At 46.5% G+C, this 14,670-nt stretch overlaps 1 protein-coding gene across 1 annotated transcript in view; it reads left to right on the top strand.

The window, feature by feature from the left end:
* The window catches only part of ERMARD (ER membrane associated RNA degradation), a gene marked incomplete at its 5' end in the record, with an annotated part of 171,103 nt that overhangs the window by 101,850 nt on the left and 54,583 nt on the right, over window positions 1-14,670 (top strand). The window contains 2 exons of the mRNA XM_082251714.1: window positions 5,368-5,532; window positions 6,381-6,464. Coding sequence (XP_082107840.1) covers window positions 5,368-5,532; window positions 6,381-6,464 — 249 coding nt within the window. The remainder of the gene's footprint in view (window positions 1-5,367; window positions 5,533-6,380; window positions 6,465-14,670) is intronic.

The following is a 14,670-nucleotide window of genomic DNA, read 5'->3' as shown; positions in this document are numbered from 1 at the left end:
CGTGCATGAGATGTCTGGGATTGATGGTCTCGGCCTTCGAGGCGATTCCCTTCGCCCAGTTTCACACGCAGGGTCTCCAAGCGGAGATCCTGTCCAAGTGGGACGGGCGACCTCAATCTCTGGATCTTCAGATCTCGTTGAGTCATCGCACCAGAAGAGACCTTCTGTGGTGGCTCCAGTCCCCGATGGTGTCCGGGGGCAAGTCGTTTCGTCCTATCTCGTGGACGGTGATCACCACGGATGCCAGCCTGTCGGGCTGGGGTGGTGTTCTGGGCGTTCTGTCTGCCCAGGGGACTTGGTCGGAGGGAGAGTCTTCCCTTCCGATCAACATTCTGGAATTGCGTGCGATAAATCTCTGTCTTCATCGCTGGACGGACCGGCTGCAGGGCTGCCCGGTTCGGGTGCAGACGGACAATGCCACGGCGGTGGCCTACATCAACCACCAAGGGGGCACCAGGAGTGCCCGGGCGGCTCGAGAAGTGGCCGACATTCTGTCTTGGGCCGAGACTCATGTCCCGGCGATAACGGCAGTTCACATTCCGGGGGTGGAGAACTGGCAGGCGGACTATCTGAGTCGCCAGACCCTGGATCAGGGGGAATGGTCTCTTCACCCGGCTGTCTTCCAGATGTTGTGCGCGAAGTGGGGTCTTCCAGATGTGGACCTGTTCGCATCTCGTCTCAACAACAAGGTGAGAAGGTTCGTGGCAAGGACGCGCAACCCTCGGGCAGACGCGTCGGACGCGTTAGTGGCCCCGTGGCATCAGTACAGGCTGATGTACGCGTTCCCACCGATTCAGTTGCTGTCCAGGTTCCTTCGCAGGTTACACTCGGAACGCAGCACGGTGATTCTTGTGGCACCGGACTGCCCTCGCCGGTCCTGGTACGCAGACCTCGTGAATCTGGCGGTCGACGCCCCTTGGCGTCTACCTCTTCGAGACGATCTACTGTCTCAGGGACCGATTTACCATCCTGCTTTACAGTCGCTGGCTTTGACGGCCTGGCTGTTGAGACAGAGGTCCTGAAGGAGAAGGGTCTCTCTCCAGAGGTCGTTCATACTTTGATCAACGCGAGGAAGTCTTCCTCGGGGAAGGTTTATTACCGTACTTGGAAGGCCTATTTTGCCTGGTGTGAGTCCAGGGGGTTTTCACCCCGCACGTACTCGGTTTCCCGTGTGCTGTCTTTTCTTCAGACGGGTGTTGATCAGCGTTTGGCGCTGGCTACGATAAAGGGTCAGGTGTCTGCGCTGGCCGTTCTGTTTCAACGTCCCGTGGCTTCCAACTCCTTGGTTGGCACTTTTATTCAGGGTGTGCGGCATCTGGTTCCTCCTAGGAGGGATCCTTTGCCCCCTTGGGACTTGAATCTCGTTCTATCTGTGTTACAACGTGCTCCTTTTGAACAGATCAGGGAGATCTCGTTGTCTATGTTGTCCAAAAAGGTCGCCTTTTTGGTGGCGATCACTTCGGCTCGCAGAGTGTCGGAGCTGGCGGCTTTGTCCTGCAAGTCTCCGTACCTGGTTATTCATTTGGATAAGGTGGTCTTGCGACCTAATCCTTCTTTTCTTCCGAAACGAGTTTCGGAATTCCATCTTAATGAGGATATTGTCTTGCCTTCGCTGTGCGCGAAGCCTAAACATCCAAAGGAGGTGAGATTGCATTCTCTGGATGTTGTTCGGGCGATAAGGGTTTACCTTAAATCGACTGAGTCTTTTCGTAAGCCTGACTCCTTGTTTGTTCTTCCAGAGGGTCCTCGGAAGGGCATGGCGGCTTCGGCCTCTACCATCGCCAAATGGATCAGGCAGACCATTGAACAGGCCTATGCTTTGCAGGGTAAGGCTCCTCCTGTCCCTGTGAAGGCGCACTCTACTAGATCTTTGAGTACGTCTTGGGCCTGTCGTCATGGGGCTTCTGTAGCCCAGGTGTGTAAGGCGGCGACCTGGTCGACCGTGCACACTTTCACAAAATTCTACAAAGTAGATGTTCAGGCATCGGCGGATGCTTCCTTTGGCCGCAAGGTTCTTAGTGCGGCTGTTCCATAGGGTCCCTTGTTGGGGACTCCTGGCTGTTGGGATAGTTTTTTTGTATCCCCTGGTTTTTTGTCTTCTCCTGGGTTGTTGCTCCTGTTGAGCACTTGTTTTTTGCTGTTGCCCAGCTGGTTTCCTTCCTTTGGTAAGGTTCCTTTCTTTGATGCGGAGACTGCGTTGCCTTTTCGGCGCGGATGCGTTTCCCACCCCTCATGTTTGCACTGCTTTGGGACGTCCCCATATGTGACGAATATGAAGAGGCGGCGACTGTCGGAGGACGTAAGAGAAAACTGAATTTTTGTAAAATCTTACCTGTAAAATTCCTTTCTCTGAGTCCTCCGACAGTCGCCGCCCCCGCCCCTCTTTTGGGGTTTGGTTGTATACTCTACTGCTATTCCACTAAAACTGAGATACGGTTGCAGGAAGTAGGAGGGTATTGACTGAGGGGACCACCCCTTGAGGGTGGGATATGTTAAAAGCTTTATTGTTAACATATTCTGTTGCCTAGCTACTCCTTCGGAGCAAAGTCTAATACCCCATATGTGACGAATATGAAGAGGCGGCGACTGTCGGAGGACTCAGAGAAAGGAATTTTACAGGTAAGATTTTACAAAAATTCCGTTTTGTTTGACTGCCCCCTAACCACATTCTTTGCTGCTTAGACATGAACAGTCTAGGGAGGAAATAGGGGTGGATAAGCAAAGCCTGCACAGTCCTTATCCAACAGCTCTGCATTATACAGCAGATTGTATAACACATTGGAATTTACAGAACACATAAGGTAATCTTACAAACTTCAGCATAGTTGCTGTATTTACTGAATAGCTTTAGTTGGTTACTGAATGCTTTCAATTGTTGCCTGGGATTATTCCCTTGTGTAAAATAAATAAATACATTAAAAAATAAATCAGATCAATTCAAAAGCTTCTTATTTTTGTTTAGTTTTACAATGACCTGTAATTGGGGTACACACTATTAGAAAATCGGGTGAACGATTGTCAGATTTTCCTCGTTGTTTCACAGTAAATCGTATCCGATAAAGAAAAATTTGTACGAAAATTCTCGTACGACAAAGGCCTTTTTTTGTTGTTGTTTGTTTCTGATCATGCGCTGTCTTTCGTTTCTGATTTGTTTCTTGTGCGAAAATCTATTGAAAACGGTACACATTAAACAAAAATTGTTCGTTCTGTTCTCGTACGAGAACATTTTTAAAGCTTGTCCCTTCGGAAATTTTGGTTCAGAAGGTCGGAATCGGCTATAGAAAGTTGTATACACACTATACAAAAACTGTACGAAAGTTCCTCCAACTGAAATATTCGCCCCCATTTTCTTATAGTATGTACAAGCCTTTAGTTGTAGAATCGTTTATGTAAGTATTAACTGAAAATAGGATCACAGAAATCTGAATGTGCCAAAATTATATTGATTGGTATGGGTTACAACATGTGTTTGCACTTTACACTATTATAAGTAATCCACAGTGCACCAAATAGAACTATTTAACATCTATGCACATGTTTTGAGTTATTTTTCCAGCCAACACTTTGTATTTTGGATAGTGGGGAAAGGGTTAAAACCCCTGTAATGTTAACCCCTGTAAGAGGTACTGTCACTGTGCACTAGAAAGTAAGGGAGCAAAAATCACGAACAGCAAGGCAGACTGAAATTTTGTTTTGGCTTAGTAGAGTAGGGAGAGGCTAAAACCCCAGTAAACTTTTTATCTATCTGAGCCCCTGTTGCACCTTGCCATCCTTTTTTACTCAATTTAAAAGTATAAACACTTTTGGCTGACCATACACTTAAATGCATTTTTGTATGAATCTTAATAAGTGTTAGCTCTTGTTAGTGCATATATTTTACTATGTTATAGGAAAAATCAAGAAATGTTAATTGTGCCCAATTCCTCCTGAAAAATATTAGTGCACTTCTGGCATACTATTGTGCCTAGGACACCTGCCCCCCCCCCCCCCCCCCATTGGCTATTACTGCTAGTTTTATTGAAGAGAAGATTGGAGAAGGATTTGGTCATTTTGCTACGATGCTGCTTGCCAGAAAGAAATCTGCCTCTGAGTACCTGCACTGTGTGCATCCCCCCACTTTAACAGCACCCATTCTGCAGATCTACGTTTCCTACACCTTTCTCTCTGCATCCTGCCCCCCCCCCCCCCAATTATCAGAATTATGGGAAGCAAAGTCCTGCCTCTACCAAGATGGGCACTTCTATACAGAGACACAGTGCAGAACAAGGCATGGTATGTTAGTATCTAGGAAAAGAGCAGCTGCTGGGATCCTACAGGCAATACCTGTGGCTAGACTTTTGCCCTCTGCTTGTCTTTTGGTCACAGCTTTCACAGTTCAGGTCTTTTTTTAAAGAAGATGACCTTTCAACTATGCAAGTGCAGGTGATAAGAAACTGGCCATTCCACCATCAACGCTATCATATTGGGGCAGAGATGTATAGTAACGAAGTAGAACTACTTAAGTACTGTACTTAAGTACCGAAATGCGGTATCTGTACTTTCCTAGAGTAGAATTTTTTTCTCCTACTTCTACTTTTACTTCACTACATTTTTTCGATGATTTCGATACTTCTACTCCGATATTTTTTTTTTGGGCTGCATAGTTACTCGTTACTTTAAAAAAAATTACCACTGCCAGAACAGTAGATGGCAGGTTGCATAAAGCTCAAAAAAATGTGTATAATGTCATTTGTAAATCAGCGCATACAAAAATAAAGGCTGTGTATAATAAAAGCTGCTATACCAAATCTTTCCAATAAAAAGAAAATATGAAACAAACAAATAAATGGTGCTACAGCGCTTAAAGTGCATCAAGAAACTACTAACAAACACAGGTTAATCATTTGAATAAATCATTTGAAATAATAAAAAACAATATGAAGTTCAAACTTTTGACTTCTTTCTTTAATAACTACATAACACAGTACTTCTACTTCTACTTTCAGTACTTGAGTAGAATTTTTTTTTCAAAACTACTGGTACTTTTTACTTTTAGTACTTAAGTAGCAAATTTTTTGAAAAAACTACTTGCAATACTTAAGTAAAAAAAATGTTGAATACTTTAGTACTTCTACTTAAGTAACTTTTTCTGCGAGCACTTCCACTTCTACTCAAGTCACTTTTTGATCGAGCACTTGTACTTTTACTCAAGTAGAAATTTCGAGTACTTTATACAAGTCTGTATTGGGGCAAATAAAGCATCCTCCGCTCTGAATGGGCATCTGTAAAGCACATTGACTGCATAATATAATTCTTCTGTTATAAACAGTGTTTTAATATACTGTGTGTCCTATGTACATTTTAATGTCTGGTCTGGTATGCTTCCAGGAATTCCTGTGGGATATTCTAAATCACCAAGAAGGTCCACGTGTGAGAGACCACCTTAGCCATGGAGAAATACAGCTCAGCGATTTTCCCAGAGGAATTGCTAATGACTTGTTGGGTTTTTCAATTGTACTGCTCTATAAGTATTGTAACCATAACACTGACAAGGTAAGAAATCATATTTTCTAGCTAGTGCAATAAACTTCTTGCCAAGGCCCTGAGAATTGCAACAGATGCAACCTTACACTCCCTAAATAAAAATACAAACAAGATATACCTGTGCTCAGATACCAATAGCTTGTACATGTATATAATCTATCAGGTGATAAAGCGGTGTGACCTTATGTTAACATTAAACTTCTGAATGAATCTTCTGCACACTGCTATACTCTTTCTAGCAAATAAAAAAGGGATTTTTGGTTCACAAATAATGCTATACATATTTAAGCTGGCCAACTGCATCAAAGTAATCCCTTTCTGGCCAGTCCTACTTTGCTCTGCAAAGTAGACACAATACACAATACCAACATTGGGCAAACAGACACAAAGTGGGGGAGAGCTACTAGGTTTGGGTATTAGGTACAAGGTCTGGCCACTTATAAAAAAAACTATAAATACCTTCATAAACAAATGTTTACAAGGAGAGGGTTTACATATACTTTAACGAGAAACAAAAATGTTTTTAGTTACATATACAAGGGTTGAATTCAGAGATATGCAGTGCTTTATTGAACACACTTTAATGTGGGCTACTGATGCGCTATAATGGACCCTTGAATACACCTCCATTTTTTTTTCATTACAATACACACCTGTTTTTTATCTGTGTGGTGTTGTGTGCTACAACTTAGGTCTGTTGGAGATGTGCTTTGAGCTGCCATTTGGATGAATGCACTTTGGTTTACCATGCATTTTACTACACCCTAACACAATACAAAGGTGTGAATCAGGCCTCAAACATCTTTTTGCTATATATGTGGAATTTTGCTACTAATGTTCTATTTTCAACACAATAGGAGGCCACTATAATGTGTCCACTGATAGATGTGCTTGGATCATATCAGTCAAGATTTCATCCAGTTGCACTCCTTCAGAAACAGGTATGTATGAATATACCATACATATACATATTTGCCCAAGCTTTAGACATATCCTAAGCTTGCCAGCACTTTCTTGTTAGCATTTTATCTTCTTTCTAAAAGGAAACTAATGACTTTGGGTAAAGTGGAACTTCAGCATTGTAAAGTAAAAGTGTAAACCCCCTAAAACACCCTCCTTCAAAGAACACTATACCTACATTTTTCCTGTATTCTTTTAGTGGTCTAGTGGCGTCACAGGAGCTTCCTCTACTTTTTTGGCAGGGGTTGTGTTGACTGCTGTGATAAATGTGGGCAGGAAGCCCTAAAATGCTCTCTGTCATATGAAATGGCTTTTCACAAGCTGTTTGAAGCTGATTCTTGCTGTACAAATTGTAAAGGTATTCTGGATTAAAGTGCTTGTCTAGCATTACTACTTATTTTAGTTTAGCTAAAATAGGGAAAGATTAGAACCTCTGTCGGGTTTATACTGATATGTTGACCTCTGTTAGAGAGATTTCATCTCATGTACTATCCTGGTTACAGTGGTTTCACTAGATTGGAAGTGAGGGATAACCCCCAACACAGACAGCAAGAAAAAGCTGGTGGAGTTGTAGCTTTCCACTTCTCTACGTAAAACAAATGATTTCTCTATGTGTTACTGTTGGAGATTTTTCCTCACTTCCTTGACATAAACTTAATAACTGTTTTATGTGTTTATGTATTTCTTCCTCATAGTATGCATAACATATACATAAAGTTACTAAAGTGCCAGTGGTATGACATAGCAGGCATCCCCAGATGCTGGCTTGTCCCTTTAGCTTTTCTGTTGAGCTCACAAAGACTCGAGAAGGTTTGTTGTAAAGGTTTTTGGTTAGCTCTCATGGTCTAGGCCCCAAGCCCACTTTATTTTGCTTTCTGGCTTATTTGTGGTCAACCAAGTTATATGGATTCAGTTAGTGTTCAATTAAGGTTTAAGGTTAGGAGGAGAAAGAGTGGGTTGAGTTTTAGGGTTCAGTTAAAACTGAACTCCAGGTAACTGATTTTATTTGCATATACTGTATAAACACTCTTTTACCTACCCAAAAATGTATAACTCCTTTTCGTTTGGTGATCCAGACAAGCATTTGTGGCAGTACAGTCAGATCCTTGACCTGCATTGCAGCTGTCCTACAACTTTAAGAAAAGATTTCAGGTCACCCCTCCAGCCTACTAACCCCTTCCTGTTGCCTCTGCTCTCCTCCTATCAGCACCTATGCATGCAGTAGGACCTGATTAGCTTATAGTACTGCCCCTACCTCCCAGTCTAAACATCAGTTTTAAAGTGGATTACAGGAGGCTGATGGCAGGATAAATTCAGATAATTAGCAATTTAAATGGTTTTATAAAAACGTAACTGCAATATTGGTGTCTGTTTTATCTTCTTGGAGTTTAGTTTTAAGAGTAACGTTTAAGTGTTTGTAGTAGGATTAAAGGTTTAACCTAGTGTTAGGTTAAGATTTTAGGGTGAATTGAGCTTTTTTAAAGTCCTGTTAAAGTAGTCTAAAGCCAAAACTTGTCTGACCTCATGCACACTGCAGCTTAAAGCTGCTCCTTCAGGCATTTGAGCTTTCATTTTTCTCTGCCTGTTAACTCCCCTTCATGTTAGCCTATGTTTCCATGCACTTTATAGAGTTTTTCAGGAGTTTACAGGCATATGAGTTTGCAGGCAGAAAAAAAAACCCAAACCCAAATGCTGAAAATGCCTATAGTGTGCATGGACACAGATTAACATGGAGAGGAGTTAACAGGCAGAGAAAAGTAAAAGCTCAAAACAAATAAATCGCCTGTAGGAGTAGCTTCTTTTGAGCTGAAGTGTGCATGAGGCCCCATATAATTTTTGATAAGAATAGTTAATGGTTTCATCTCCTGTAAGGCTTTCTGTACCCTCTTTATTCGATTAAGCACAACCGAAAGTAAGGGGAAAATTCTTCAACAGAAGGAAAATTCACTTTTCTCTGTCGCTCATTGACAGACGCAGGACTGACATCTTGATATCTGTAGGGTTATACTGCCCCCTACAGGAGTAGGACACTAGGCAGGAAAAAAGTTCTGGCCACACCCATGGGCAGTCCCAGGGGGTATATCCTCTCTCTCCCTGCGATAGGATGTCAGTTTTTTTTTTGCCTAGTCAGGAGTAAGGACCTAAGTTCCTTGCTGGGATCTCTGGTCCTGGCAAGCTTTTTTAGATAAATCTTTTTTTTAGTTAGCTTTTTTCTCCAGTTGTTCCTGTGAGATCTTCAAGCAATTATGCCAGATCTGGGCGACGGGTTGGATGTTGAGATCCAGTGGTCACCCCAGCCGGCCTACGAGCGCGTGCAGACCCAGCTCCGCGCTCGGTCGGCCGCGACATAGTCCCGCTGGATGGGGACTGGCCTGCGGGTTAAACGTCCCGCCGAGTCGCATACGACCGGTCGACGGCCAAGTCGCAGCATCTCCTTTGGCCGACACCCCCCCCCCCCACCACCACTGGGCGGTGAGGGGTTTTGTCTGGAGTGGCGCCCGCTCTGTTCCGGTATGGTGAGTAAATGCTTCCCCCCTGCTCCTCATGGCTGACTCTGGGGTGGACCCGGGCCCCTCCCTGGGACGGTCAGACCCACACTAATCTGGGTTCCCCTCTGTTCCCCTGTGCACCCTCCCCCTGTGGTGTCCCTCTCCCCCCTCCCTTCCCCCCTACGGGGGGGGGTGTTTGTGTTTGTGGGGTGGCTCGCCAATCATGCAAGCCGCTAAGGGGCGGGGGGTCCCGAGTGCGGACGGCTGTTGTGCGGGGGGCTTCCTCCCTGGCTTCCCAGGGCCAACCTGCCGGTCGATCGTCTGTTAGTGGATGTGGGGACCCCCCTTCCCACCGCAGCGTGCAGGGCCGCCATTTGTTTGGAGTCCCTCATGTGGCTCATGGGGGCGGCCATCTTGGTACACCCAGCTCGTTTTGTTTGCAGAGCTGGGCAGCTGTGGGAGTTACTGAGGGCGTGTGAGGGGGTGGAGCCCCTCCCTAGACCCGGGAAGATCGCTCCACAGGACTTCCTTGTCATGTAGACAATGCTGAGAGCAGTCCTTTTGAACTTTGGTGCATCGTGTGGTGAGCCTTTTGGGGGTCTCTCTCTCTCTCTCTGGTCTCGAGGCACGTTGTCTCATTGAGGGGCGCTGTAGCGCTGGGTGACACAAAAAGTTTTTTTTTTTTTTTTCAATTTTTTCATACTTTGCTGACGGGTTCCCCTGGTGTTGCCATGGACCCTGCTGCACATGTGTCCCCACCTGATCCCCTCGAGGTGGCCGCAGGGCCCTCCGATTCTCCGCTCACCATTGATGCGCTTTCGGCGGTCCTGGAGTCATTTGTGTCCCGGGTGGAGGTGGCCTGTCAGGGACGGGGGGCTAAAAAGCGACCCCCGCCTACCCCTGTCTTGTCTGATACCTCAGATTCTGATCCTGAGCCAGTCGCTGCTGCTGCGGGTTCCTCCTCTGGGGCTGCTGTCTCACGCCCCGTCTCCTCTGATAGTGAGGATGATCTTTCTACCTCCGCCATAGCGCAAGACAAGGCACTGGGGGACATACTTATTGTGTCTGTCCGGGAGACCCTAAAACTGGAGGTTGCACCTGCGGATGCAGCTCATACGGAAGTTGCCTTTGGCACTCGCAAGCCCTCCAGGGTGGCGAAGGTGTTTCCCTTTCCCAAATGCTTTGACGATATCATTAAGAAGGAGTGGGTCTGTCCAAAACGACCCCCTGGGATGCCCAAACGGATTGCTAGGCGCTACCCGTTTGAAGAGTCCTCCTTAAAAAATGGACAGTGCCACCTTCGGTGGATCCGCCGGTTTCCAGACTAAATAAGGCTACTGTTATCCCGTTGTAGGATTCCCCGTCCTTTCGAGATCCAGTTGATTGTAGGGCGGAATCTGTGTTCCGTTCCATATTCTCCCTGGCAGGGTCGGCCTTGAGGCCATTGTTTACCATTGCTCTGGTTTCACAGACGTTGACGGAATGGGCCAAGCTGTTACGCCATGACCTGGAGGGGAGAAGTCTCCCCCCTGCCGTGGCGGAGTTGCTGGAGCAAATGGTGCAGGGGCTACAGTTTGTTTGTGACGCCGCACTGGATGCTGCTCCATTGCTGGGGCATGTGTCGATCTCGGCTGTGGTCCTCCGGCACATGCTATGGTTGAAGTGCTGGTTGGCGGATCAGGCTTCCAAAAAAGCCTTGACTGATCTCCCTTTTTAGGAGGATCACCTGTTTGGTGCTACCTTGGATGAGATTATCAAGGATCTCACTGGGGGCAAGAGCGCCTTTCTACCACAGGCTAATAAGGGTAAGGAACCTCGCCGCAGACAGGGACCTTCCTTTTCAGCTCACAAGAAGTTTTTTCGCTCCTCCGGGGCGGGCGACAAGGCGAAGCCCTCCAAAGCCCCTGGGGGGTTTCAAGAGACCCTGGTCTGGTAAACAAAAATACGGTCCTTCCAGACCTGAGGATAAGACCGCTTCAGCCTGAAGGTGCTTCCCCCCCCCCAGATCAGGGGTGGGGGGGGGCGTCTTCGCCGGTTCCCGGACCCGTGGCTCTCCAGGATTCAAGACAAATGGGTTCACAAGGTCATACGGTCAGGATACAAGATCAAGGTTAAATCGATTCCACCGGCGCGGTTCTTCCCTTCCAATATGCGACTGTCCCCGGATCGCCTAACGGCTCTGTTGGGGGCAGTGCAGGACTTGATGCAACAAGGAGTGGAGTCCATTCACACAGTGGTAGCCTCCATGCATCAGGGGGATTTTCTGGCGTCCATAGACAACAAGGATGCCTATCTTCACGTTCCCATTTACGCAGGACACCAGCGGTTTCTGCGCTTTGCTGTGGAAAAGGACCACTATCAATTTGGGGCATTACCCTTTGGTCTCGCCGCTGCTCCCCGGGTTTTCACAAAGGTTTTGGCCCCAGTTCTGGCGCTGTTGCGGCAGCGGGGCATATTGATTCTGGGCTACCTGGGATCCGGCTGAGCAAGCGGACCAGGGAATCTCTGGTTTGGTGACTTCGGTCTCCGATGCTCAGTCAGGAGAAGTACTCTCTTCCGATCTATTGGACGATTGTCACCACGGATGCCAGTCTATCCGGGTGGGGAGGGATTCTCGACAGGCTATCTGCTCAGGGGCTCTGGTCCTTGGAAGAATCCAGGTTGTCAATAAATGTGTTGGAACTGAGAGCGATCAGGTTTTGTCTGGTTCACGGGACCGAGCATCTTCAGGGCTGCCCGGTTCAGATTCAGTTGGAAAATGCCACGGCCGTGGCTTATGTCAATCACCAAGGGGGCACCAAGAGTGTTCTGGCGGCCGTGGAAGTGGCCGACATTCTTCGTTGGGCGGAGCGGTTTGTTCCGGCGCTTTCTGCAGTTCACATTCCGGGCGTGGCGCTGGTTGCTCCGTGGGGGCAGTATCAGCTGCTGTATGCCTTTCCTCCTCTCAAGTTGCTGCCGAAAATTCTTTGCAGGATAGAGGCGGAGGGAATTCAAGTCATCCTTGTAGCTCTGGACTGGGCTCGTCGGGCCTGGTACGCCGACTTGGTCGGGCTGGTCGCGGACGCTCCTTGGCTACTTCCTCTCAGGGAGGATCTGCTGTCTCAGGGACTGATCTTCCATCCTGCTTTACGATCGCTGGCTTTGACAGCTTGGCTGTTGAGAGCCAGGTGCTGAAGGACAGGGGTTGGTCTGTTTCAGTTATTCCTACTCTGATTAAAGCGAGGAAAGCGACTTCCAGAAAGATCTATCATCGCACATGGAAGTCTTATATCGCGTGGAGTCCCTCGGGGTTCCTCCACGTTCTTACTCGGTGGCTCGGATATTGGCAATCCAGCAACGAAGGGTTGAGTGGAAGCTGGCATTGAGCACTATCAAGGGCCAGGTTTCAGCATTGGCGATCTTCTTCCAGAGGCGACTGGCTGCTCATTCTTTGGTGCGGAATTTCATCCAGGGGGTGCGGCACCTGGTTCCTCCGGTGCGCGCGCCCTTGCCGCCCTGGAATCTTAATTTGGTGTTGTCGGTTCTCCAGAAACCTCCCTTTGAAAATATTAGGGAGATTCCCTTGCTTACCTTATCCCAGAAGGTGGCCTTTTTGGTGGCTATCACTTCTGCACGCAGGGTGTCGGAACTGGCTGCGTTGTCCTGTCGTTCCCCCTATCTGGTGGTTCATAGGGATAAGGTGGTTCTTCGTCCGAATCCATCCTTCCTTCCTAAGGTGTTTTCCGACTTTCACTTGAATGAGGATATTGTGTTACCTTCCCTGTGTCCTAAGCCCAGTCATCCTCGGGAGTTTGCGTTACACTCCTTGGATGTGGTTCGGCGATCAGGGTGTACTTGGCTACTACTGACTCTTTTCATAAGGCTGATTCACTTTTTGTGATCACGGATGGCCCTAGAAAGGGGTTGCCTGCGTCTGCCGCGACTATCTCCAGATGGATCAGACAGACGGTGGTGCAGGCTTATTCTATTAAGGGTCGGGTTCCTCCGTTCCCTGTTAAGGCGCACTCTACTCGGGCTCTTAGTGCTTCCTGGGCCTTCCGCCATCAGGCGTCGGTGCTTCAGGTTTGCAAGGCGGCTACCTGGTCGTCAGTTCATACCTTTACTAAATTTTATAAGGTAGATGTGCTGGCATCGGCGGATGCCTCTTTTGGCCGCAAGGTTTTGCAGGCTGCTGTTTGAGGGGACCTTTGGTCTACCTCGAGGGTTTTGTTTTTTTCAGCTGGGTCTCATCTTCTTGTTTCGATGAGTCCTCTGTTCTTCTGGTTGGCTCTGTTTTGGCCTTCTGGATTGGGTTTTATTTCTGTTATCCCACCCCTCATTTATGGCACTGCTTTGGGATGTCCCTACGGATATCAAGATATCAGTCCTGCGTCTGTCAATGAGCGACAGAGAAAACTGGATTTTTGACTTACCGTAAAATCCTTTTCTCTTAAGCTCATTGACAGACGCAGTACCCGCCCCTCTATTTTGAGTTGGGTTGCTATGAGTCTCTGAAACTGCTTTGTTACATAACTGACATCCTATAGCAGGGAGAGAGAGGATATACACCCTGGGACTGCCCATGGGTGTGGCCAGAACTTTTTTCCTGCCTAGTGTCCTACTCCTGTAGGGGGCAGTATAACCCTACAGATATCAAGATATCAGTCCTGCGTCTGTCAATGAGCTTAAGAGAAAAGGATTTTACGGTAAGTCAAAAATCCAGTTTTTAGACTGTTGTCATTGTAACAATGGTCTCAATTGGGAGATTTCCCCTCTGTTCCTATTCTAGTAACAAATACGCTTTTTTTTTTTCTCGCTTCAACCTCTGTGATTTTGGTCACTTGGACGAATGGAGAGGATGAATCTTAACATCAGAGACACAGCAATAAAAATCCTGACGGGTTCTATGCAAAAAAAATAAAATGTTTTGGATTTAAAGCGTATCTAAACTTAAAAACAAATAAACATATATATATATATATATATATATATATATTTACTAATATTACTTACTAATCCTTAAATGTGGTGGCTGCATTTGTTTTTTCCTTTTACCGGGTGGTCTGGGTTGTCTAAGGGCCACCTATGGAAAGGGGAGTGTTAAATGAACCAGGAATTTAGATGAAGTTGACTAATTAAAGACGAACCCCATCTAATTTTTATTAAACAAATAAAGCAACATGTTATTCCTGCTGGGATAAAGGGTGTACATAAATAAAGGATGGCCATTTTAAGCACTTCTGTCATTGATAAATAGTTTGTCTCAACCCTTCAACTGCTACTTTTGTCTGAACAGTTTGGTATGTTAAAATAAGTTGAAATATAACAGACTTACTGACCAGATCACCAGGTGAAAATAAGAAAAAACCTAAATAAGAATATACATTTTCAAAGTAAACGGAAGGCAAAAAACTATAAATTGCGAACCGGCAGGCCCTTTATTGCTGAAGAGACATGCATTGTATTGTCTCTAATGCAATAAAATACTCTTACCTGTCTGTTTGAAATCCCCTGTAGAATGTACATTGAGCTGCACACGCACAACTACGTTTACATTCTGCCCCACTGCTTGTGTGCTGGGATGACTGCACTCCTGCACTTGTGCGGGAGTGATGTCATTCCATGCCAACCAATCAAGACTGCTGAAGACTGGCACCTGAAAGAGGCTGGGAAGGAGATGCCAACGTGGGACCTCACAGACATCAGACTGCAGCATAGG

This window comes from Pelophylax lessonae (assembly GCF_965119305.1).
Source record: "Pelophylax lessonae genome assembly, chromosome: 3".
Classification (NCBI taxonomy): Eukaryota; Metazoa; Chordata; class Amphibia; order Anura; family Ranidae; genus Pelophylax; species Pelophylax lessonae.
Note: the sequence above shows the minus strand (reverse complement) of the source record. Positions and strands in the feature narration are given on the sequence as shown.